Source organism: Sardina pilchardus, chromosome 10 (assembly GCF_963854185.1).
Source record: "Sardina pilchardus chromosome 10, fSarPil1.1, whole genome shotgun sequence".
Lineage (NCBI taxonomy): Eukaryota > Metazoa > Chordata > Actinopteri > Clupeiformes > Clupeidae > Sardina > Sardina pilchardus.
In genome coordinates this window covers 12280576-12305860 of record NC_085003.1, presented here as the reverse complement: position 1 = coordinate 12305860, position 25285 = coordinate 12280576, and the positions used below count along the sequence as shown (strand labels likewise).

Genomic DNA, 25285 nt, shown 5'->3' with positions numbered 1-25285 from the left:
GCCTGACATTTGACCTTCAAGACGGATTTACATGCACAGTCACACATGCACACGTACACGTACACACACACACACACACACACACACACACACACACACACACACACACACACACACACACACACACACACACACACAGATACAGATACAGATACACACACACACACACACACACACACACACACAGATACAGATACAAACACATGAACACTCCCACACATATGCACGCGTGACATTGCCATCAAAGGGCACTGTGTCCATTGTGCTGTGAGGTCCTACTGTGCTGACTGATTGATAGATGCAAACTCCTCGGCCATTTCTTTTTTTTTTTTCTTTAATGGAGACATGCTCATTTGGTTATACAATGTCATAACAAAGGTGACCTCTTATTCACAGACCAAAGGCTCGTTCTGATAACGTTGCTGCAAAATGAATATGAAAAAAAGCCTCGTCAAACACCGCTCACCACTTCCAGACATATTTATATAATTTTGTGTTCCGAACGATGACTCAACAGCAGTGAAACCATAACAGGGTTTTATTACGTCGTTTCGCCTGGGTTGTTTTCTTTACAGATACTGTAGCTTGCTTTTTTTTTTTTTTTTTTTTTTTTCTAAGATTGGACTGTCAGGTGTTTGAAAAGGGTCATCACAAGTGCATTATTCAGACACTCTTAACAAAAAAGATAACATCCAGTGATAACAACCAATAAACGCATAGATGCAAATCAAAGATTCTAGAACAGAGATCCGTTCTAGAATCTTTGATGCAAATTATTCAGAGTGAGAGAATTCTGGCGGATTTCAGGTGGACTAGGTTTCAGTGTGTGTGGAAGCACTGTGTTGGATGTGCTATGCAATTGCATGCATCCTCAAATTCTCATTGTAAAGATTAAAATAAAAACACTGCTCTACCCATTATTCTAATTAGGTGTTTATATGACATTTATATAGCCTACATTTATAGAAATACATAATTTTGCCCCTATACGCCAGTGTTTTATTGATATACTGTACAGGCACGTGGCCATTTATGTATGCATTTCTCATCTCATCCGCTTGACTGAGGCATGAGTCAAGCTTTATGGGAGTCAGACATAACACATAACTGACAACATTTACTCATCATGTTATAAATTGTTGAGTTGTGACAGACATGCTTCTATGGAAGAACATTTAAAAACAAGTTTTCACCAGGGACTATTCAGTGTGTCATATTGTAAGCAAAGAGATGGTCTGTACACAAAACTGACCAACATTGATATACAGATTAATAAATAAAAAGGTGAAGTTGAAGTAAAAGAAAAAAATAAACAAACAAACACATATTAATGAATCAATCAATCAATGAAAGGCCTATCCACAGTTATTCAGATCATGAATTAAATTAAGTTTGCCTTTTATTTTAAGGAACCACATGCAGTTCCAGGTGATATCAATGGCTGCAAAGCAACTCAAAAATGCAGCCTAGATGCATATTGATATGAGGCTCGTATAGTGTGGCTATGCAGGAGGGCCTTCAGTGTAAGCTACTGATGATAGTTTCTCTAAGGAAAAATAGATCACGTTTGCTGACCCTCGTTTGCTTCCTCCCACTGAAACTTCCCTCGAGCTACTGCACATTGATACCCCTCTTTGTGTTACCACTCATTGAGCAAATATTCAGGATATAGGCATTGCTTTGTGTGTGTGTGTGTGTGTGTGTGTGTGTGTGTGTGTGTGTGTGTGTGTGTGTGTGTGTGTGTGTGTGTGTGTGTGTGTGTGTGTGTGTGTGTGTGTGTGTGTGTGTGTGTGTGTTGGCCAATGTATTTGAGCAACCAAACCAAACCAAATAACTCAGACAAAACAATGACAGCAAACTAAACAATGTGAAAAAGGAGACAAAACTTGATCCTCAAAACTGATATCTCCCCACACTGAATTAACTAAATTACTAGCCTACTATAGCCTAGCTAATGTTTTCATAGTTTTAAATCTGTTGGATTAATAACATAGCCTAAATGTAGGCCTCCATGTAGGTTATATTCTAGTTAAATGAAGAGTGAAATCATCGGGAGAGAGCGAGAGAGAGAGAGGAAGAGGTGTGTGTGACTGTTTGGTGCATGCTACACAGCGCCACACAAGGCGGGTTGTGTCTGGGAAACAGTAGACCACACAGAAGTACATTCACACACAGCGCTGCTGAACATGGATCAGTAACGCTGCGTCAGCCGCGCACTCGAGAGTGATAGAATCTTGCCGGCATTGTTACAGACAAGAGGAACGTTCGGAAAGGCACTCCGAAACAACACAAAAATGACATTTGAAAGTAACAGTAGCGGTGATCTCTCCAGTGTTTCCGTGTCTAAATCATCAGGGATTTACGGACTCTTTGCGTGCCTGTGCTTTACGTCGAAGTGGCAATGAGGAGGAACTGTCATAAGGCAGCGTGCTGGAGTCTGACTGTACATTTACAGTCGTAGTTCAAGTTGTATTTGAGAGAAATAGGGGCGAGGAAAAGCAGTCCCGGGTTACCACGACAAGCACGCGGCAGAGAAGACACGTCAACGGGCTTCTAATGTTTATCACCGGGCTGCTTTTGCTTTCGTACTGTCGCCTCTGGTAACGATTTCAGGTACTGGGGGCATCTATATTATCCTATAATGCAAGTAAAAAAACAACGGTCCTCAGAAAGGAGCCCCGACGACACGCAACCAGATGACGTGCAGAAAAAGAAATCATGCTTCTCAAATATTAAGATATTCCTCGTGTCGGAATGTGCACTGATGTTGGCGCAGGGCACGGTTGGAGCGTACCTGGTGAGTAGACGTTTTTCTGTCAGACTTTCACTTTGCAGCTAGTTTCAATATATTGCTGACAACATTGTGTATAACTTAGTGTAGTTTAAACATCAGCTCCAATAGCATCAGGTCGTTGCTTTGATTCCTAAGCAGGCTATACAGTCGGCTAGGGTGTTTATGGGAGTTGCTAGCTTAGTGGCTGCTGCTGCATGTGCGGTGGCTGACTTGACAAGCTAAATAGTCCTTTACTCAGTTTAAAAATAGTCAAATGCAATTACCTGCGAACCAACGTTACACTGCGTCCTAGTTAAGATTAGTGCGAGAAGTAGTCTACCACAACAGGTATCTTTTCCTGTTTAACCTTGTCCCCTGTCCGCTTATCAGTGAAATGCGCCACTGTTCCCTCCTGTCCATCAAACCTGGGATGGAATTAAGGGTGTCCGTTCATGCGGCCCGGCTGCCACATCAAAACGGACCTGCACTGTATGTCGATGTCGATGTGAATTTGCAATTGACAGGGTTTTCTGAATCAGATTTAACGCTATGATAATGTGAATGTTGAATCTGTAGATGTTAACCAAGTCCTTAAAACTGTAATGAAAAATAACTTTCAGATTTGGACGAAAAAGCTAACAATCCTAGAACTTTGTCTGGTCTTGAATATCGAATATGATGTGCAAAAACCAACAGTATAGGCCTACTATGCGTTAAAGTTATGTGAAGAAGCCTCGTTATGTGAAGAAGTTCGCACTTAAATGGTAGGCTAGCTACCAACTATTTACAGAATGACAGTAGCCTATGTGCAGTGGATGAAACATAAGTTTAAACTCAAAAACATGTCTTTAAGCTCCACTGGCGTATAAAAGCATTACAACTACCAACTTGATGTTGGCAAAAAAGTTATGGAAAGTCTTCTAACCATAGTTTGAATTTGTTGTGTGCCCCCAAACCACTTTGGTTATGGGAATGATGACAAAAGGGCAGGGGAGCTCAGAATGTGGCCTTTCCCAGATTAAATGGAATTTTGGCACAGAATCTTTTGTCTTTGCATGCCCTGACTTTGAAGTTTACTTATTAGAACCAACAATCAAGACCATCAAACAAAATGTCCATAATGACAGTGCAGGCTTAGTTTATGGACCATGCAATTATGGTAGTTGGTAGCTTTTTTGCAGGCTTAAGTATCTTAAATGACAGAATATTGACCTTTTACGGTCTTCTTCCTGTCAAGCAGTGCCTCACTGCATAGATTGAAGTCAGCCCTCTCCACCAAACAGTTCATTAGAAGCACACTTTTAAGCCACAGCTCTTTAATCTCTTTAAGCAGTATCTTCTCGGTAGGTGGGTAGGGCTGTCATGGAGTTGTTGTCATGGTTCTGCTGGAGGGGTATTAGCAGAACGTTTAACGAATCCCTTTTTCGCTTTGAGCCATGCTAAGCTGCGCGCCTGAGCCAGAGGAAGATCTAGCCAAAGTAGGCTACAGCTCGAGACTCCACCTTCACTCACTCTCTCTCTCTCCCTCTCTCTCTCTCTCTCTCTCTCTCCCTCTCTCTCTCTCTCTCTCTCTCTCTCTCTCTCTCTCTCTCTCTCTCATGCTGACTCAAAGTGTCGAGGGCTGGGCCCGACACACATGCCTCTGGGGCGTGTCCCTCTGCTATGTTTAGGTTCTGATGCCACGATGGAAAGAGTTGGGAATCTGGATCTGTAGGCGCTGGAAATTCCCTAGTTGCGATTGTCATTTATTTGGGAATTTCTGTCCTAATTCGGTGCGTGTTGTGGCCTACGGCACAAGGAAGGCCCGACCCTGCCCTCCACCGGGGTGTGCTGCGGGAACGGCCGGCTTACTCACAGACAAGTCGTCAGTGTAAATGAGAACATGTTTGCTTTCACATAGAACAACGGGTGACATTATTGTGAGGGAGTGTGTTTGGGTGTGTGTGCTTGCATGCTACATGCTACATATTTTGACTGCAACGCAGAGTCACACAGAGTCATACACACACACACACACACACACACACACACACACACACACACACACACACACACACTCACAGCCATCCAGTATTTGTAAACTTGCAAATGTGTGACCTGGGGAAGGGTCACGTGACAGACACCCCTCCAAGGGAAAGCAGTGCAACCCAATCCTCATCTGTGGTGGTGGCTTTCCTCAGTCACATCTCACCTGCTCACTTTGCAAACCCCTGAAACCGGGCACCACCCCTGGGGAGAGACTCCTGACACCGACCTGACCCCGCCCGGGGCCTACCGTCGTGTTTAAGCTCCCATTGTTTCCTGCCATTTGAATACGAGGTGTGGAAGGCAGGGGATGTGGACCGGAGAGTCAGAGAATGCAGCCCGAAAATCTGGAAGGCTGTGTTAGTGTGGATATTTCCCATCTGTAAATGTCTGTTTGAATAGGGAAGGTGTGTAATAGATTAGATAGGTCATCCATTAGATTCATGTACAAGGTGTCACCGCTGAGAATGACTGCAAAGGAGTCAGTTTGGCTGAGGCCTGTACAAGTAATAAATAAATAAATAAATAAACAGGTAAAAATAAAAACAAACACACACTCGCTGTAGTTCTAGAGAAATGACCTGCGTGCAATCTGTTCTTAGTCCTAGCCTGGGAAACATGTATGGTGTATGGTGACACTTGTAGATAGTATGTAGATAGCTGAGCCTGCGGTTTGGCTGTCAAGTTTCATATCTTTTTCAGGCACATAATGTTTCCTGACAGTGGTAGGAAGTTTAGTGACAGCTCCTCACTTCTCACTCAAACATGTTTGAGAATTGTGCCTTGCTCTATAAGCCTAGTGGTATCATTGTCTTTTAGCGGAGAAAAAGAAGCCAGCAGAGTGAAAAGGTTGCCTATAGTTTAACATAACGGCTACAGTTGGTCTAAAAGTTAGTCCTTAAATCAAAACTGAGGTAAATCCCAGCAGTGATGTTACACAGTGCTTTAAATGCCTTAATATGATTTCCCATGACTTGCTGGCCTGATGTTGTGGAACAGAGATGGCACAGCTTTGATTCTGCGCTTCAGGTAAACAACTCTGACTTGCAGCCCAGACAGCCAAGCAGTATTAGGCAGAAACAGCATTAGTGGTGAGCATGGCTCCTTGATCTGATCTCCCAGACAGGAGACTGAGGCTTTTTACAACAAGATTGTCCATTGAAACAGGATATTTAAGCAGTGGCACAGGTCCGGGTGGGCTCAGCCTTTCAGCATTCTAAACAGGTGAGGTAATGGGGAAGCTTGGAGTGGTTCATGTAAACTCCTGCAGACAAGTTTGATGTGCGGCAAGGCACTAAATAAAGCTCAGTCTCCAGGGAGGTGTTGTTTAAATACACTGGGTTCAGGAAGCCAACCCCATCTCAAACAAACCAGGCAGGTTTTTTTTTTTTTCTTCTGGAATGTTCTCTGCCTGTTTGGATAACATTTCGGCGTCTCATAAACTGTACCTGGTGTTTTTGTCTCTCCCTGTCTCTTTTCCATGCTTGTTGTAAATAATTGCATTTCTCACCATGGAGCCTGAGAGGGGTGTTTGGATCGCTGACAGATAGGGATGTACAGTATGTACGGCGCGCTGGCTTGGTGAAGGTGATTCTCACTGCCTGAGACTTAGGCTTAGCCATCCGTCACCAGAGCATAACCTGAGAGGGGAAGAGGCCTATCGACTCTGACCAGCTGCCACCCCAGTGGTGTGGTGAGGTGACACAGACCCTGAGCTTAAAGCAATCTATTGCCAGGAGCGCGCCACACACCACTAACAGGTTGCCGGGGGTGCCGCTCGGAAAGCAGGAGCAGATGGCGATGTTTCCAGACCCCTCACCTCACGCTTGGTGGTCAGCCACACAAAAACACACACGTACTGTATGCACACGCACGCGAAAACACACACGCACACACACACACACACACACACACACACACACACACACGGCACACGCACATACATACACACACACACACACACACACAGGGTCCTGGTAAACAAGGCAATGAGTCAGGGCCGTGTGATTCACACACACACAAGTACATAGACACATTTTCAGACTTGCACACACACATCACACCACCGCCACACACACACACACACACACACACACGCACATACACACAGATCACAGCCTGGTTCTTACACGCTGTCTGTCTATGACTGTGTTAGAGGGATGTGTGGGATCTTGTCATCATGTCATGTTCTAGGCATACATGTCAAAATTTAGTGACAGCTGACCTCATCTAAAATATTGGCCTAATGCTGAAGTATTGTACAGCTTCACTATCTAAAAGCATAGTTTATCTACCTAAATGTTGCCCTAAATCCCAATGACTAGAATTCCCAATTTCCCATGCTGCGTTATTTGATTATTTCAGTCTTTTCCATGGTTGGTCTTTTTCTATTCTGGTGTCTGCCGCTCTGAACATACAGTGCCAGAGAGCCATCCTAAGTTAATGTTGGACAGCGCTTTGGGATTTGGGCATGAACATTACCATTCAAGGACATTTAGAACAAACCTCAAAATAGTCTTACAATTTTCTCTGTGAACATGTGGCACAATACCCATTGTGAGGCCTGGATTTTGTTGGACTTTTGTGGGGCATCAATGAAGACAATATGTTTTGTTCAATCTCTTTATGCTGTCACAATACTTAAAAGATCGGTTTTGTCAGCATCATGTACAGTATTATTTTCAATCCTTTGTGTTGCGGGCGTTGACTTCTTGTTTTGTATACAAATTTCAAGAGCAATTTTTCTTTAATGGATCTGTAGGAATTAGTCCAGTTTATTACAATGTTTCATCCGATCCATACAATTATGCTTTTCTTCTAATAGCTGAGTAGGCCTACTATTTACGCTGAGAGTGTATGATTGAAGCTAAAGCCAGTTTGGCTAGCTGAGATTAGCAATATTTCCATACAATAGTATACAGGAACAGCTATTGTTTATCATCAATGTAAGTGGAGTTTGAAATGTAGACATACAGGACTTAATGTTTTCTTATGAGCCCGACTGTAAGTCATGGGAAGAGCCTTTGTTTATATCTCATTTAAATGTACCATGGCATTTCTCGGCCTACATTCTTGACTGGATATCGTTTGGATAATATAACATAACCTGTGTATTTGTAACACTAACACTGGAGATCCTGTCGGAGCAATGACATTTAGCAGACTTACAGAAAATAACTGTGTGTGTGTGTGTGTGTGTGTGTGTGTGTGTGTTATGCGTTATATTCGTTTCCGTCTTTTCTACTGGCATTAAAAACCTGCGCCATCTATTTGGAGAGAAAACATATTTTCAAGTGAGCAAGCAGAGTAGTGTCCACATGCACTTTCACAAAGACGGGGAAAGTCAGCATTGCAACACTCGCTTCATCAAAAGCATCTCAGCTGGGACCAAAATGAATAGCAATTGAGAGAGACAGGTCTCGAAGTCAGTGCACCCTAAAGGAAACAGATTAGAGTAGAGGGCACAGCCTTAATAGCATGGCCCTTTCTCATAGACAGCGCAGTACAGTATACTTGTCTGGCAAATATGGAGAAAAAATGGGTTTGCTGAATGGCTGGATTTAGTTTCTCATAAATAGCCTCATATGCCTGGGGCAATATCTATATTTGAGGTCCCAATGATAAAATGTTAAAGGGATAGTTCGGATTTTAAGACACGAAGTTGTATGGGTTCCCTGTCAGCAACGTAGTGCATCAGCACTGACTTACCCCCGACAGCGTCCTGTGAGCCGAGATCCAGCCGGTTTTAGATCGTTTTTGATGCTGAAGAAAGTAGTCCGGCAAGTTTCTGGGGTCACGAAAGTAAAGTGTTTTTCTTCTCAAAACCATATGCGTTCAACATAGTGATATATTTGCACCACAAAAACGTTGTCCAGGAAAAATTCAAACCTCGTTATCACTTACTTATTTTTCGCGATTCCTATCACTGCGCGCTACTGACAGCTGGACAACGTTTTTGTGGTGCAAATATATCACTCTGTTGAACGCATATGGTTTTGAGAAGAAAAACACTTTACTTTCGTGACCCCAGAAACTTGCTGAAGAAAATAGTCCGGCATCAAAAACGATAAAAAACCGGCTGGATCTCGGCTCACAGGACGCTGTTGGGGGTAAGTCAGTGCTGATGCACTACGTTGCTGACAGGGAACCCATACAACTTCGTGTCTTAAAATCCGAACTATCCCTTTAAATTAAGGCAGTCTTTTCTTCTCTTTTGTATCCAGTAATATGAATCTAATTCAGTGTAAATTGCCAACACTTCTTAAAATCGTCCATAGTCCATTGTTTACTTTTGCTGTGCTATGCCACAATACCAGTCTGCTTAGGTGATTTCCTGGATGGAGATATCACATCATTTTTCCTCCTCTTTTTCCTGATCACGATGTGCTCATATCTGAGATTCCGAGATCTCCTTCCTCATTTTTTACTTACCTTAGCTAGTACTTCCGAATCCCACTTCGGATTGTCAGGGTCAGACTCTCTGTTTGCCCTGTATGGAGATAGGGCTCCATTATTTGACATAGTAAATAGACTTTAGCTTTCTGGGAACTGATAGAGCTGACTTTGACTCTAGCATATTCACCCTTTAAAACAGCATTACATTTCTGTTCATATAGTAGTTATATTGTAGTTATTATTATATAATTGCATTGCCATCTAAAAATGTAAAATATACTGCATATAATCTCCTTACGGGAATAAACATTTGATACAGGTCTGTGTTGTGAAAAGTGCATCTGTGTAATTAGTTAATCATATATTAGTTCATATTTTAATTATTATATATTATTTCTTTGTCTCCCAGGTGAGTGTGCTTACTACGCTCGAGCGTCGCTTCAACCTGCAGAGTGCAGATGTGGGTGTGATAGCCAGCAGCTTCGAGATTGGCAACCTAGCCCTCATCCTGTTCGTCAGCTACTTCGGGGCGCGGGCCCACCGGCCCCGTCTCATCGGCTGTGGCGGCATCGTCATGGCGCTGGGCGCGTTGCTCTCGGCGCTGCCCGAGTTCCTGGCCAACCAGTACGAGTTCAAGGCGGGCGAGACGTGGCGCCGGAGCGACCTGGGCCGCGACGTCTGCTCCAACGCCTCGTCCAGCGCGGACGACCAGCTGGAGAAGGAGATCTGCAGCAACAGGGCCAACACCAACATGATGTACCTGCTGCTCATCGGGGCCCAGGTGCTGCTGGGCATCGGCGCCACGCCTGTCCAGCCCCTGGGGGTGTCCTACATTGACGACCATGTCAAAAAGAAAGACTCCTCCCTCTACATAGGTGAGTTTGTGTGTGCGTGTGTATGTGTCTTTGTGTGTGTGTGTGTTTGTGTTTGTATGCTTTGGGGGGGATGGCCTGTGGCATTTATGATTTGTGGTGCTTTGATTTTTTCTAAAGTGAAGTGACTGAATGTAATCACTCGTGAAAACTGGGCCAGAGGTGTATTAATTTATTACTTTGCTTGCCCAAAGTGAACAATGAACAACATTCAATTTTGTTATCCCCCGAAGCCCCAAAATACCGTAAAAGCAGATTGTTATCAGGGTGATTTGTTCAATGAGAATGGGCTCCAAGGTAACCGAAAAAATCGCTCACCTTCAGAGCGGAAAGCTGTGTTTACCTATTAGCATTTAGTGCCGTGAGCTTGCGTGCGTACCTTCTGTGTCATTGTAGTGTGGATATGTGCTCTCTGTGATAATTTGTCCCTTTCCTCAGAGGATAACCTTGACCTCATGATAAGAGGCCTGTTTGCAATTGTCTTTATGAAAGGGGAAATGAAATGGGGCTTTTGAGAGCACTCACACACACTCACACACACACACACACACAAACACACACAAACACACACACACACACACACACACACACACACACACACACACACACATGAAGGTGCACATGAAGAAAGCAGTTCGGTGCATGTCAGCGCTCTCTTTCTCTCTCCTTTGCCTCTTTCTCTCTCTTCTCTCTCTGACCCCTCCACCTCCACCCCTCTTCTCTCTCTCTCCCTCTCACTCTTAAGACCCTAGTTCTCTAACACACTCTGTCATTCCAACTCTCCCTTTGCCCCAACCTCTCTCTCTCTTTCTCTCTCTCTCTCTCTCTCTCTTTCTCTCTCTCTCTCTCTCTCTCTCTCTCTCTCTCTTTCTATTTCTCTCTCTCTTTCTCTTGCTCTGCTTTTGACCATCTGCTGACTTGGCGCTATTAGGTATAAGGGTGCATTGCCCAGAAAGCACTTTCTGAGCAAACCTTAAGGAGCAGATTATTTTTTTTGTGAATATGCCCTGAGGTAAACATTTTTCTCCATGTAATTTATGGGTGCAGACTTGTCTCTCTAAGCCTACAATTGTAACGTAGGTGCCTTTTTTCCTGCACAAACAGTTGTTCAGCGCGTCTGTGTTTGAAATAGTTGCTGCCTTTCAAGTCATGGAAACATCTCAGTGATGAAAGAGATGCATAGCTTTCAATAGGTTCGGTCATGTCAAGACAAAGGACAAGTATTTGCTGAAAATACCATGACGTATTGTAAGCGGCTAATTTAGATTTTCTGGCAATAGTAAAATAGCAAAAGCTTGAAAAAGGCTTCAGGCCAAAACATTGTTTTAATAAATGACTGGCATCGGAAAAAGAGTGTGCCTTCATTTCATCTACGACTACGCATCCTGCGACCAGCACCTTGTGAAAAAACACTGCTGTGCGTTGTTTTCTCCTACTAAGAATAGTAAAAGTGTACCTTTAAGAGAGCCAATGCTCTTGTAGGCCTCTGGAAGTTGCAGACTGGAGGTGTGATACAGTGCCATCATTTGCAATAGTGGAATAAAAGATTTACTTCTGTAATGTGAACTGAAGGAAACAACAAGTTATTTCCTGATATCTTTCACGTTTTTTTGCAGTTGTCAAGGTGATAGATGCAAGGCGTTGATTGATAATACAGCACATCCGCACCACCCCTTGGCTTGCTTGCATGCTGTCGGCGATAATGAGGGCTGTTATCTTTGTAGACACAGGCTCCCGCCCTTAACAGGGCTCGCACGTTTTTCCTAATTTCACACCACGGTCGTGACTTTGATTTATATGGCTCATGCTTTCTGGCCTTTGATGACACTTAAAAGACTTGTTTAAAAGGTTTCAACTTTGGCCAACCTTTCTTCAGAGAAACGAATGAGGGCCAGGGCATTGGAGGAAAAGGTCTTAGTAGCCTTTAGTATCGTTTAGTGTCAGCTTCCTTGTAAATGAGCTATCTTTCATGAGAAACAGGCTTTTGCTCTCTTCCCGTGTGATGGTGGCGGTGGGTGTCATCATATAGAGCAACAGGCCACTGCAATAGTTTCATTCCATTACAGCGAGTGAGGGGGGAGAGGAAATGTGGTCACTGCCACAGCGTTTTTCACACGCTCTCTTTCTCAATCACCCATCAAAGTGACACTCATGATGAGCGTCATGATCGCAGGGACAGAATCAAGGAGCCGAGGAGGCTTCTCTTCTGTCCGACTGTGCGATTTTGGCCCTCACGTTAAAAATCTTTATCGCCCCCCCCTTTTGTTGTCGACGGTTTTGTTCTTTTCATGTCGATCCACGGCCATTTGTCACGGCTCTTTGTTTGGGCTGGCCACTGGCGACAAAACAACAAACAGGGCCCAGCGAAAAAAGCTTTTGGCGGCGGGGGTGACCGTGGCTGCTTGTTGACAGCGCACGGCGCGAGGAAATCTACTCACATTGATTAAAGTTTGGCAGGCTCAGGGTGGGGAGATTTGGAGCTGTTCTCCACCGATAAGCCGCGCGGCGGGCGATAGGGGAAGTGCGCGGCAAGGGTTGGAGAACAATGTGGCATTGAACTGCAAGGGCCGCGGCCTCAGCTGATGCTTCTAATCCACCGGCCGCAGGCGCGTCATGTGCTGGTGGACGCCATGAATGGACCAGATTGTTACAAAGTCTCTAAGATTTCCTTTCTCTTAACCGATAATTTATTCTAACTTGGCAGACATTCAGTACACAGTGGTGTATGCATGCTAGTGTTTGTTATTCTTGTTTACCTTTTTATTTCTATGGTACAATACAGGCATTTATGGTGCATCAGGATTGCTGCAGCCCTAGTTATATTATCATCTGTATTGGAGTGATTACATTAACTTATTTGTCATTATATTCTTTCATATAAAGCATGAACTATTAAAGTGTTATTTTTTTGTTTTTGGATGAGGCCTACTGTTTAAAGGCATTGCAATATCAGGCCTGGCACAGCTCCTTCTGAATTCCGTGGCTACCTAGCTCTAGCATGGCTGCTTCATGCTTGACGAGGAGCTAAGATGGCAGTTGTAATTGGGTTTAATACCCCAAGGCCTCTAGTCATCAAGGTTAATGGATGGACTGCAACATTCTCTCTCTCTCTTTCTCTCTCCTCCTCTCTCTGTCTCCCTCTTTCTCGGTGTAATGACTTAAATGAGCCACGTCTGTGTGCTGATTGGCCCCGGTTGCATTGTGTCTCTTGTCATGGCGCTCGCTGTCAGACTTTGACAATGCCATCTTATCTGCCCAGGGCTTTTTCTCTTGCTCGTCAGCCTCCGCTAATGCTAATCTCTGGCCTGGCGCTCTCTCAGTACGCAAGTCGCCGCTCTCTCTGCCTTTCTCAGCATCTCGCTGTCGGTGTGTGTGTGTGAGGAGGCAGAATGGCCCGTGTTAAATGATAATCTGCGGGGAAAGGGGCCTGTGTGTGAGCCAACCTACCCCACCTCTTTTTGGGGGGCGGAGAAGGAATGAGCGACGGTGGCGCCAATGCATGCTCTCTGTTGTCTGGCTGTGTAATCAATCTCCTGGTTTGTCAGCTGTTATCTTTTCCTGAAAAAAAAGGCCCACTCATAAATGACTCCCAACAGCGTGCCGGCTTTCGTCATCGCTTTGAATTTGAAATAGCCCCGACGCTTGTGTTTACATTGCGCCAAGGGCTGAGAGATAATGTGCGGCGGGATGCTCACCACCTGTTAAGCCATGGCAACGGCTGGAGTATTCTCACTTCTCACAATGGAGAAACCGAGAGCTCCGCTTCCTCTCTGACGAGTCCTTGTACAGAGTGCTGGTCATAAAGGCATATTTTAAAAAAAAAAATATATATATATATATATATATATATATATATATAAAAGTATGCCTGCCTACGTCTGTCTATGTGAGAGAAGGGATAGTGAGAGACTATGCATTGGCAATACTTTTTCCTTTACAGTAAATGGCCGTGCCAATTGCATGCTGAATTGCATTGAAATTGTGAGACTGGGAGGGATAATTTGTGCTGGGTAGTAGTTGGCATAAACAGTAGGCTAAGTGCATTGTGTTCTAGTATGTTCCACTAAGGGAGAAGAGGTGCCCGGGCGATTTATTGCTGTGTTTACTCCCTGACACCACGAGGTTACCCCCATAGATCCACGTGTCAGCTGGCAGCAGGAAGTGGATTCAGTTGGCGCGGCAGGCTACCTTACAGTCAGGCAGAGGCAAGTGCAGCGCAGAGCAGAGCAGCACAGCACAGCACAGCGGGGTCTGGAAGCGTCGGCAGCATTCATATTTCATCTGCCAGCGACCGAGCGCGCGTGCGGGCGGGCGAGCGACGGAGGGAGCGAGTGAGCGAGTGAGCGAGCAAGCGGGCCGAGAGCGTAAAAGCTCCTGGAGTGAGAGAAAAAACTTCCAGTCTGGCCCCAATAAGGCGTCATTATCCACTAATGAGCTTTTGTTATCAAATGATGTTCATGCACACAGTCTGAACCACGGCAAAGTCATGCAGGAGACCGGGGGTCTGGCAGGCTCCGAGCCGCTGGTCCTGTTTGGACTTCCTGCTTTTCTCTTATTTTGAAAGCGCTAGTGAGGTATCTACCAGCCATGTCGTTCATTGGCAGAATGTATGAATGAGAATGACAGGACAGCTGTGTTATTTAGACACTTTGTTGAAGAGGGGAGGGGGTGAGAAAAAAAAGAGGAGCTTTTTAGTCAGTCAGTAGGCATGCCTGGAAGAGCTTAACGTTTGCCCCGTGCCATATGAGAGCACTACATCACTGGCAGCCGAGCACTGTTAGAAATGCACTCGCAGGACTGGAGAGATAGAGAGGACGAGAGAGAGGGAGATGGAGAAAGAGAGAGAGAGAGAGATGGAGAGAGAGAGAGAGAGAGAGAGAGAGAGAGAGAGAGAGAGAGAGAGAGAGAGAGATGTAGGAGTGGGGCGGTAATTACAGACTGAGCCTGGAATGCCAGCCAGCCAGCAATGAGGTGGGTCTGGCCAGCCCCAGCCGTGCGCACATACCGCGGCCCCTACGAAAAACAACTCCCACCAGCGGGCTCCTGCAGCTCCCTCCGTGCCTCTGAGGAGCTACTGTACTGCACCAAATATAAAAACAGGCGAGAGGGTTCAACTGTTCAAGTGCCTCGCTCCTGGTGCAAAGTGGAACAGTGGGTTAGTAACCGCTCCCTACAGACTTCTTTGATACGCCTATTTTTGTTTTTGTGTAGTGTGTGTGTGTGTTTTTTTTTTCTTTTTTTCTCTCTTGCCGTACACGTTGCTGGAGAGTATTGTTAGGCTTCGGCTCAACATAAAGTACAGTACGTACAGTGCAGACAGACACTATAAGCGTGTGAATTTGCTGAGTTGGAATGGCAAGTTGGGACCCCCTCACCTCAGGCTAAAATTAGCCCGCTGACTTGGATTGCTTCAGACACTGCCACTGATAAACAAAGCACTTACAAGATTAACTTGTTTTCCCATGTCTAGACTCTGGCATTTTTGTTGTTTCGTTTTTTTTTTTTTTTTTGGTTTGTGTCGTTTCGTTCCTGTCCAAGGCAAACAAATCTAAAGCAAAAGGGCCCTGAGTCAACAGGCACTTGGTTCCCAGCACTCACTGACCTTTTACGGTCCACTTCTAATTCTGGCACGTCCCAACAGACTGCCGCTTGCATAAATATACAGATATACATGAAGCAGGGTGGAGCAGGGGGGGGGGTGGGGGGGGGGTTGAACTATGGCACTCAATAATGCATGACACCCACCCGAAGGACTTCATTCTGCTTTGCTTCACAGGCCTTTTAACACCGGCGGTCATGTGCTGTAATATGACGCCTATGAGTCGACTCGGAGGACTGTGTTAGTTTTGGAGGTGCGTGCGTGTGTGCGAGCGCGAAGTTTGTTGTTCCGCAAGGAGGCTAATTAAGAGCGTTCCCTCTTTGCTGCTGGGTGCGTGAGGAGTAGATCTAGGAAATGGGCAATTATTAATGTTTGATTAATGTTTTAAGGGAAGCAGGGTTAAAAGCATGATATATCTGCTCTCCCTGACATCTAATTAAGCATACCGCATTTGATGGCCTCTGACACAGTAATGGAAGATAACCCTAACGTGTTGTAGCTTATCAAGAACTTTTTTTCTTCAAAAGCCTCTCTCTGGAGTTGATTGACAAGGCTATGGAAGATCTAAATGGAAAGAGTAACTGACATGTACCATGATCATTATCTCTTTTTGAAGTTCAGTTTCATAAGGTTTAAATACGCAGAAATGTCTGTGAGAAAATGTGTGTGTGTGTGTGTGTGTGTGTGTGTGTGTTTTCGGAATGTTTCATGTGTTGGCTGTTTGGCTTAGGTTTCGGGGCAAAACGCACACACACACACACACACACACACATTCCCTGTGGAGAATGCTTGGCCTGTCCCTGTTGTCTGCTGGCTTGTGAACATGTCATGCTGTGCTGTGCTGTGCTGTTGTCCAGTCCAACCCCTCCACCCCTCCCCACCCCACCGCCCGCTCTGTGCCCTGTCATCCTGCGTTGCGCCAAACCCGAAACGACACGCAGGCCCTGCTGACGAGGATGAGGTAGGGAGGGAGACAAAGCTCCATGTCTTCTCCCCTGCCTGGGGACGGCCCACAGCTGATGCACAGAAATCACAATCGTCTTATTCAGTCCTGCAAAGCCTCTTTTTTTCCCCCCTCTCGTTCCTCAGTCATGGCAGTGTGCCTAGCTGCAGTCTTTACCCAGTACAGCGGTAGCCTTGTTACTGTACCTACTGTAGGGCTTTCATCCCATGTCAACAGCGGTCAAAGTGGCCCGTTATTTTTGTAGCGCCTCAGTGGGAATTTTCGCTTTGCCAGCGAGGCCTGGTGCCTAAGTAGTGCTTTATTTGTGTGTCTCCATCGCCAACAGATTTTGCTTTGGATTGCTGTTGTTCTTTCTAGTTCTTTTGTCTTGAGTGAAACATTGTCTCTTTCATATTCCAACTTGCACCAGGTATGATGTTCACACAAATGTGGTACATTTGTACAGTATGCCTGTCTCTTTATCTTGCTGTCTGTGTTGTTGTCTGTGAGTATGTCTCTTTCTGTCTTCAGCCCATGCCTCTGTAACAGGGCTTCTCCCAGGCATGTCAACATGTCACTTTAAAATTTGTCATTTTAGTCCTTGACTTCTTTGCACTTTTGTGGTCTTGCTGGCAAAGTTTCGTTGTACAGGCAACTGTTCAATGACAAATCAAAGTCTTGAATCTTGAATCTTGAACTTGCCCACCGTAAATGTTCTGACTCAGACTAGCCTCGACCAGGGCTGTGTTTATAAGCTACTTAAACTCTGCGCCTATGGTGTCTTTTAAAGGATTAGATCTTAAATGGTGTTTTCCATTGTTTTGCTCAGAGGCTGACCAACAACTTGGGTGTGTTCGCTCAGAGGATGTGTACTGCATGCATTCAGCCGTCTGTCCCACCCAACTGCCCACTCTGTCTCTAACGCTAACAAACAGGATAACAGACCAGACGTTCACAATGAGCACCTGTTTACCAGGATCATCTGGACATCAGCTTGTTAGTGGCTTCATCATAAGCCTCTAGGTAGAATTAGCAGACCTTTTGGCCTTTGGTGGAATTTGAAGTATATCCAAACAAAATCCTTTATTTTTCTTTTTTTTCCCCACTGCAGTTGCAGTTAAAGGAGCAGTAAAGTAGTTTTCCTGGAAACGCCTTCAGTGACGTCTGTCAGTTGCCATTGCCTCAAAATAGCTCCTCATCATTATACCTGCTGTTGACAGACGGTGTGTCAGATACGGTTTTGCCCAAGGATGCACTATGAAGAATTTCTAAGCACTTAAACAAATTGTGTATAAGCTGATACATAATGCCATTTTCTTTTCTCCATGCCCTTACAGTAATTGTCATGGTAGCAGTATATTCATGTTTCCACTTTCAGAATTCCCAGCAGTTTTCCACAGTGGAAAGGACACCACAGCCATTGTGGCCTCAGGAAAACCCCCAAATGCAAATTGCTCCAAATTGCTTTTGACATCTGAGTTGTTATTGGTGCAGAAAATTAGCAGGTCCTGCTCTGCGCTCTCACAAATGGGTCCCAGAGAGAAATTGTGACATCGGTCATGAGGAGTGAATCTGGACGGGTGCTCTGGGGAGGCAGCTGGCCTTTGCAGAGTTCGACTGCTGCAGACCGCGCCTGGCAGCTTGGAAACGGGCTCTTAGTCAAATGTCAGCTGGTGCCACTAAGTCTCAGTGTATCTCGTTTGAGCGTCTTTGGATCTGCTGTCGCCTCTGCCCACCCGGCTGGGCTTGTGTCCTCAAACGGAGAGGAGGAGAGACAGAGAGGCGGAGAAAGAGAGAATAAGTGAGAATGGAGAGGAGAGCGGGTGAGAGAAACAGAAATGGAGAGAGAGAGAGAGAGAGACAGAGACAGACAGAGAGGGAGAGACAAAGAGAGAATAAGTGTGAATTTATAGGAAGGAAGGAGATGTCAGTCACAGCATGCCATCTGCCTCAAGGGTAGGTCTGTGACTATGAACTGCCATGACTAAATGACAAACGGCCCCATGAATTTGTCACCCTGACTGGATGGCGGTGTAAAAACCGCGGTTGCACTTGAGTGGTGTAACCACAGGGGATCATTTCTCTCTGGCCCTTTGGCCTAGAGTCACAGCGCTATCCCTCAACAACGTTTCCCCAACGTCACTGTGGACCGAGTAAATCATTGCCTTTAATATGAGCCTAAACACATGGTAAGGTCAATGTGACAGGGATGGGCATGTCTATTACAAAGGGTGTAGTCATTGTTCCCAATGGGAGTTGATTCTCTGTCCCAGACAGAAGATATATACAGTGGTGTATACGGTGGTGTAATATTGTTTACAATTCTATATTATAACATAAAATTGGTAAATGACCCTGCTGTACATTCATCTTCCTGTAATTTGTCTGACAGTATTATAGTGATTATTCTTGATATCCAAGTAGAGCCGCCTTGTATGACAGCAAAAGAGAAAGCAGCATGCTCTGAATGTGGGTACCCCAGTCACAACAACTGCCTGTAGAAATGAAGCCCAGGTACCAGTGTCCCCTTGTTACAGTCCTCATGCCCGCCGTAGCTCCCCCACCCTGGGTAGAGCTCCTGAGCCCTGGATGCTGAGGTACGCTAGGCTAACTCCAGATGAGTACCACCACTGTGGCAGCTGTACTGTACAGCTTGCTGGAGAGGGAGAGAGGGATAGAGAGAGAGAGAGAGAGAGAGAGAGAGAGAAAGAGAGAGAGAGAGAAAGAGTGAGAGACAGACCTACGCAGATGTTGAGAGAGAATGGAGGGGGGGGGGGGGTAGAGTGATGAGTACGGGGGTTTTGGGGAAGAGGCCTTTAAAATGGGTTACCCCGTTTGCTCTTTGAAGTGGGTCAGGGCTGGTGCCCTGAACAAGGAGCTGCAGAGAGAGAGAGAGACCCTAAGGGCCTGACACTTCACTGGCGCGAGCAGCAGGGCTGTTCCCTTGGGCCCGCAGGTCACCCATCACATCCTCCTTATCGTGTTCCACCTCAGGAGCAGCACTGCAGAGTCAGAGAGAGAGAGAGAGAGAGAGAGAGTGAGAGGGGGGGAGTGATGAACAAAATAAAATGGGGAGGGAGGGAAGAAGGGGGGGGATTCTAAAACTAGGAACAAACTAGATAAAAAGACATGACATGTTGAAAGCCAGGGCTCCAGCCTCTCTCCAATGTATCGGCCGTGTCTGCCTGCCTGTCCTGTCAGGTCACTGGGTTCCTCGCTGTGATCGAGCCCTTTTGTCTGAGCCTTGGAGGAAGATACGGTGCCTGGTGCAGCACACACAGGGACAGGGACAGGGACAGGGAGAGTCCATCACCCTCCCTGCAACCTCCCTGCTCCCCTCAGCCAGCCTGTCTGCCACACTCACCCCCCAGCAAACCCGCCGCTACACGGCCTCCCCCTGCTAATCTGGGTCATGTCCCGTCTCTGCTGATTAAAAAAAGGGATTTTTTTTTTTGAGTTAAGTGTGTGTGTGTGTGTGTGTGTGTGTGTGTTTGTGTTTGTGGGGGAAGGGTGCGCAGCAGCATCATAAACCTAACAACATCAGTAGGCCATTTCCATGGAGACACGTGTTTGTCTTTCCCTGCGCTCGGCTGGATTGCGATGCTCAGTCACTCACTCAGTCAGTCAGGCAGGCAGTCTGTCAGTCAGTCAGGGATTCCCAGGCTGCCTCTGCTCTCCATCTTTGGCCAACTGCCTGCTGGGAAATATGCAGCTGCCGTAGCGCTCGGGGAGCTGACAGAATCTCTCTAACCCGTCACTGAAACAGTAGGGCCATGGCCTGAACAGGAGGAGAAGGGACAAGAAAATAAAACAAATAAAAGAAAACAAAAAGTCTGCATTTTTTTTCCATTTTTGTCTCTCGGACAGCTCCGAACCGTCCGGCAGTGTGATCGTGTCACATAGCCGTAGCCGCAAGCTCGCCTTATAGCGTTGCGGAGTGGAGTGGAGTGGAGAGCGATGGTCGTCTGAAAAGCCTGCCGATCCACTTTCCCTCTCCAGGCATTAGGGCAAATCCCTGAGCGCATTGATTGAGTGGTCTGTAAGCAGTGGCCCTGTGGGCTCCCAGGATTACCCAGTAGCATGTTCAGCACTTTATCTGCCGCATCCGCCGTGCCGCGCGGGGGGAGAGACGGAGCAGATTGCTTAATTAAATGGACACGGATCGATAGGGCCAGCTGTAATTATTACAAACGATCAGGTTGTTGTTCAATTGAGTCAACTTTTATTAGGTGAGGCCGCTGGAGTCTCTTCTGCTCTCCGGGGCTTCGGGTCATGACTCACGGGCAGAGTCTGGTCAGATTGAAGGCTGAGGAAAAGGCTGTTTTGGCCGTTCGCAGAGGGGTATCGCATTTCAAAATGCATCCAGTGGAAGTAAAAGCTCAGGTTTCAAAACGGCGGTTCGGTCCACTGCGCTCTGGTCAAAGTAAATGGCAGGATTGTGTGTCTGCGGTGCTTAAAGACACAATCAATATTGTGTCAGGCCGTTTATCTGCTGGAAGCTATCACAGGTACGCAATACATCATCCACGCATCCTACTCTCAGCCCACTCCCCGATGATTCCGGTTTGTATGGCCTCCGATAAAAAAAAAGAGATGGTGCAATATGGCTCCCATCAACTTCCTGCATATCTATGGCGGCCCTGCCATTTGGCAAACAGAAACAGGGCCCTGGTTCCTTTGGAAGCGGCACTATCAGCGTCTAATTGCGAGTATATGGAGGACAGGCTCCATGCTAACCAGCTGTGTGATGCCATTGGCGTGCACCTCCTCCCACTCTGCCGCATCCGGGAAGGGTCTGGACACGTGCCACTGGCACAGCCGCCCGCCTGCCCTGGCAATTAGGCCAGACCACCTGCTGAAGGAGAGGCAGCCAGTGGCAGCTGCAGCCAGATCGTCGCCTGTCCCCCCCCACGTCCCCCCACGTTCCCCCCCATCCCTCCTGTGCGCTCCCATCTCCAGTCGCCGTCACTTCGCCTTTCCCCTCTATCCGCTCTCCTCCATTTCTCTCTCTCTTTCCCTCTACTATCCTCTCCTCTCCTTTTTTCTCTCTTCTTCTCCTCCCCACGACTCTTCTCTCATCTTGCTTCCTTTCCTCTCCTTCTCCCCTCCCCCCTCTCCTCTCCTCTCCTCTCCTCCTCCCCTCTTCCCCCTCTCCTCTCCTCTCCTCCTCCCCTCTTCCCCCCTCTCCTCTCCTCTCCTCTCCTCTGCTCTGCTCTGAGAAGTGCAGCTGGGAGCACTTGAGCTGGAGAGTAGTGCGGTCGTGGGGCCCTGACTGTCCCAGGCGCTCTCAGCGTTGTGGCCAGCCCCCTGGCTCTGTGTCCTGGGCTCTGGGCTCTGGGCTCTGCGCTGTGCTGGCGGCCAGGGCCTCTCCAGGAATGGAAAGCCACGCTGAGAACTCGGCGGGCCCCAGCGGGAGGTTGGAGAGGAGGATCCGGGCCAGATCGAATTGCATCTTCCTGTCATCCTGCCTCATTTTTTTTTCCTTTTTTATTTTTGTCATTTTTCTTGACTTTCTGCTTTCATTCATTCTTCAATTATGTTGTTCACCCCCTTTCATCACAGTTCTTTCTCTCCCTGACCTTTTACTCCCCCCACTCCTTTTCACCTTCTCTCTCTCACTCTCTCTCTCTCTCTCTGTCTCTCTCTGTCTCTGTCTCTCTTTATCTCTCTCTCTCTCTTCTCTCTCTCTCTCTCTCTCAAACCCTAGCCAGCCCGAGTAGGCAGGAATGCAACCTACATAGTAGTTCCACATCGCTGCTTGGGCTGTTTGCAAACACGTCAGACCTGTTTATGTGAACTCTCTGCGCTGAAACACTATCATTACCATTGTGGAGGCACCACTATTAAAATAATTGCAAACCATCAGCCTACTGCACATACAAAGACCATGTAGGGTTGTATTTGCCCTGAAAACAGTATGCACACCGTTCCCTCAGCATGTTTTAGACCCAAATAATCGGTGGCATGTTTGGTTTGTCCTATCTGCCTACATACCTACAGTATGTTCTATTTGCTCCGTGAGTTACACTGAGCTTATTTTGAGAGAGAATGTTGTTTACTGTTTTAGCTGTACAGGCTCTTCAGAGGCATTATGAAAATAACACAACTTGTGTTATTTTTAACACACTCTTTTTAAAAGTGCATTAAGAACTTTCATATTTGGGTTTGAATCATTTGGGACCTGACCATTTCCTCCTCTATCTGCGTTGATACTGTATAATACAGTACAAACTGCACGGTCACGTAATCATGTCATGACAGTGGACCATGTGTAAACATTTCTCTTGTTTTGATTATGTCCTTTTTGTTGTTGATTATTTTTCTGCTGTGTCAGGGGAACATCTGCCTGCAAGGGCGGGCTTGCCGTTACCGTTGGGGTCTGTGCTTTCTCAGCCGTTCCAGCCTCTCCGGTTCACTGGACGCAGGCTGGGAAAGCGCTGCTCGTCACAGATCCATATCTCAGATTTGTTTGGGGGGGAGGAAAAGGGACGGGGATGGGGGGGACTGGCCTGGCCTGCCTCTCCCGAGAGATCTTTTGTCCTTAAATGGTCCCCGTTGAAGGTTAAGTTGGGGCCGTATTTTTAGTGTCAAGCTCTATCTTCGCCAAACAGAGAGTTAAGCTCCACTGAGCTTAAGACCTTTAAATCCACACAGTGGCACATTGCATGGGGGGAAAGGAAATTGTGGAACTTACACCCAAACAAGATTGCTTCTCTCTCGAATGTTGATCACTTTTGTAATCATACCTATCCTAAACTGCGGATGAGATTTATTGCGCCTCTCAAGCTGTTGTGGGGAGTAGGCCTAAAACGCTAATGTCTGTCAAGCCTGAGTTTTCTTGTAATTGTACACTGTGTACATGAAGCATCCTATTTTTTTTTTTTTTTCGATAGTCGCTCTCCCCATTTTTATGTGGATCATATATATTTTTCCTCTGACTATAAAAGTAGCGAGCTCTTGTTGAAACTCTCTGCAATTATCTGGGCTTTTGTGTGCGTCTGAGTTTTTGGCTTGATACCACCACTATGCTCTGTTGTAAATGCTACATGAAGATTTTTTGGAATTCATCTGCGGAGGATAGGAGTCTGTTTACAGATGCAAGGACTGTCGTGTTACCACCTGCCATCCCCTAACCTTTCCCATCTTGCTATATTGCTGTAAAATCAAGTCCAGCTGAAGTGACATTTGTACATAAGCAGTCATCGACATATTAAAGGCTGTCAATTCTTTGGAGGGGGATAGCCAATATGCTGCTGTAGCGCTTTCCGCGATGATCAGCTGTTGTAGTAATTGTTATGAGATGCGCAACAGCCAGTCATTTCATGGCGAGTTTAAGCGTGAGAGGGCAGAAATAGCTTGGAGCGCTGACTATGCCACTATGCCACTATGGGTGTCTGTGCTGCTGGCTCGAGCGCAGAAGCTGAGGGAAAGCAAGCCTGACTGCACAAAACAATAGCGATAATGGCATATTCATGAGTGTTTTGTCCCCTGTCCCAGACCATTATTCCCTACGAGATGACGGGAGAGAGGCACAGCTGAAAGTGTTGGCTGTGTGTGTGTGTGTGTGTGTGTGTGTGTGTATGTGTGTGTGTGTGTGTGTGTGTGTGTGTGTGTGTGTGTGTGTGTGTGTGTGTGTGTGTGTGTGTGTGTGTGTGTGTGTGTGTGTGTGTGTGTGTGTGTGTGCAGTGTGCAGTGTATGTGTGTGTGTTTGTATACAGTGTGTGTGTGTGTGTGTGTGTATGCGTTCGAGTGCAGTCAGTGCTGTAGCCAGGAGTGCAGTGGAAGTGCAGTGTGGGGATTAAAATAGCAGGGATGCGCCACACTGTTAACTGCGAATGCGTTCAGAAGCTGGGGCCCTGTGCCTAGCCTGGCACTGAAGCTGTGGTGTGGGTCACTGCCCTGTGGAAGTGTGGACTGACCTGGGACATAACTCAATACGACACAGCTCTCAGGGCTACAGAGAGGAGGAAGAGGAGGAGGAGGAGGAGGAGGTGGTGGAGGTGGAGCAGCTCAGATCTGTGCTGCCTGTTGTATTCTTGTTCCCAGTTCTATTCTTGATCTATTCCTATGGTACTGCTGCTCCACAGCAACACTGTGTACTGTCTTAGCTTGAGGTCCTTTTGTCCGTATAAGGGAAGTGTACTGAGTAGACATTCTCAAGACAGCTTGGCTCCATGTCCGATATGGAAGAGGAGGTAATCAAGCCACTGAAACATCTGTAGCAAATTATTGATGATGTGTTTGATTATTTTATGACGCACAGTTATTGTTGTTATGTGAAATTACAGGATATTAAAAAGAAAGATCACATTGCTGTCATCTTGCCGAAAGACACCCAAGATAAACCTCTTTTACAATTATGTCTATTTGACTTACTCAATGATCCAGCCCTTGGCTGTCTTATACAGTAGTTATTTGGTAAAAGAGGCCAAGGAATCAAAAGTCAAAACAAAAGGAATCTAATTGTTTTTTGTAACCTCCAGAAACAGGCATGGTAAATATTAATTCAATTTTGTGCACCCTAAAACACTACTGGATCTTAATTCTGTTTTCTTTGTTCAAAAATGTCATTTAAATGAACTCTGTCATTGTAGCAGCTGAAGGCATTTATTATTCAAATGCAGACTTTGGGTTAAGATAAAGTTTGTAGCAGACTCCCAGTCCCAAGTGCGGAATTT

The 25285-nt window shown here is 46.1% G+C and overlaps 1 protein-coding gene across 1 annotated transcript in view; it reads left to right on the top strand.

The window, feature by feature from the left end:
• Positions 1-2154: 2154 nt before the first annotated feature.
• The window catches only part of slco3a1a (solute carrier organic anion transporter family member 3A1a), a 49436-nt gene continuing 26305 nt past the window's right edge, over positions 2155-25285 (top strand). The window contains exons 1-2 of the mRNA XM_062547457.1: positions 2155-2797; positions 9603-10068. Coding sequence (XP_062403441.1) covers positions 2642-2797; positions 9603-10068 — 622 coding nt within the window. The 5' untranslated portion in view covers positions 2155-2641. The remainder of the gene's footprint in view (positions 2798-9602; positions 10069-25285) is intronic.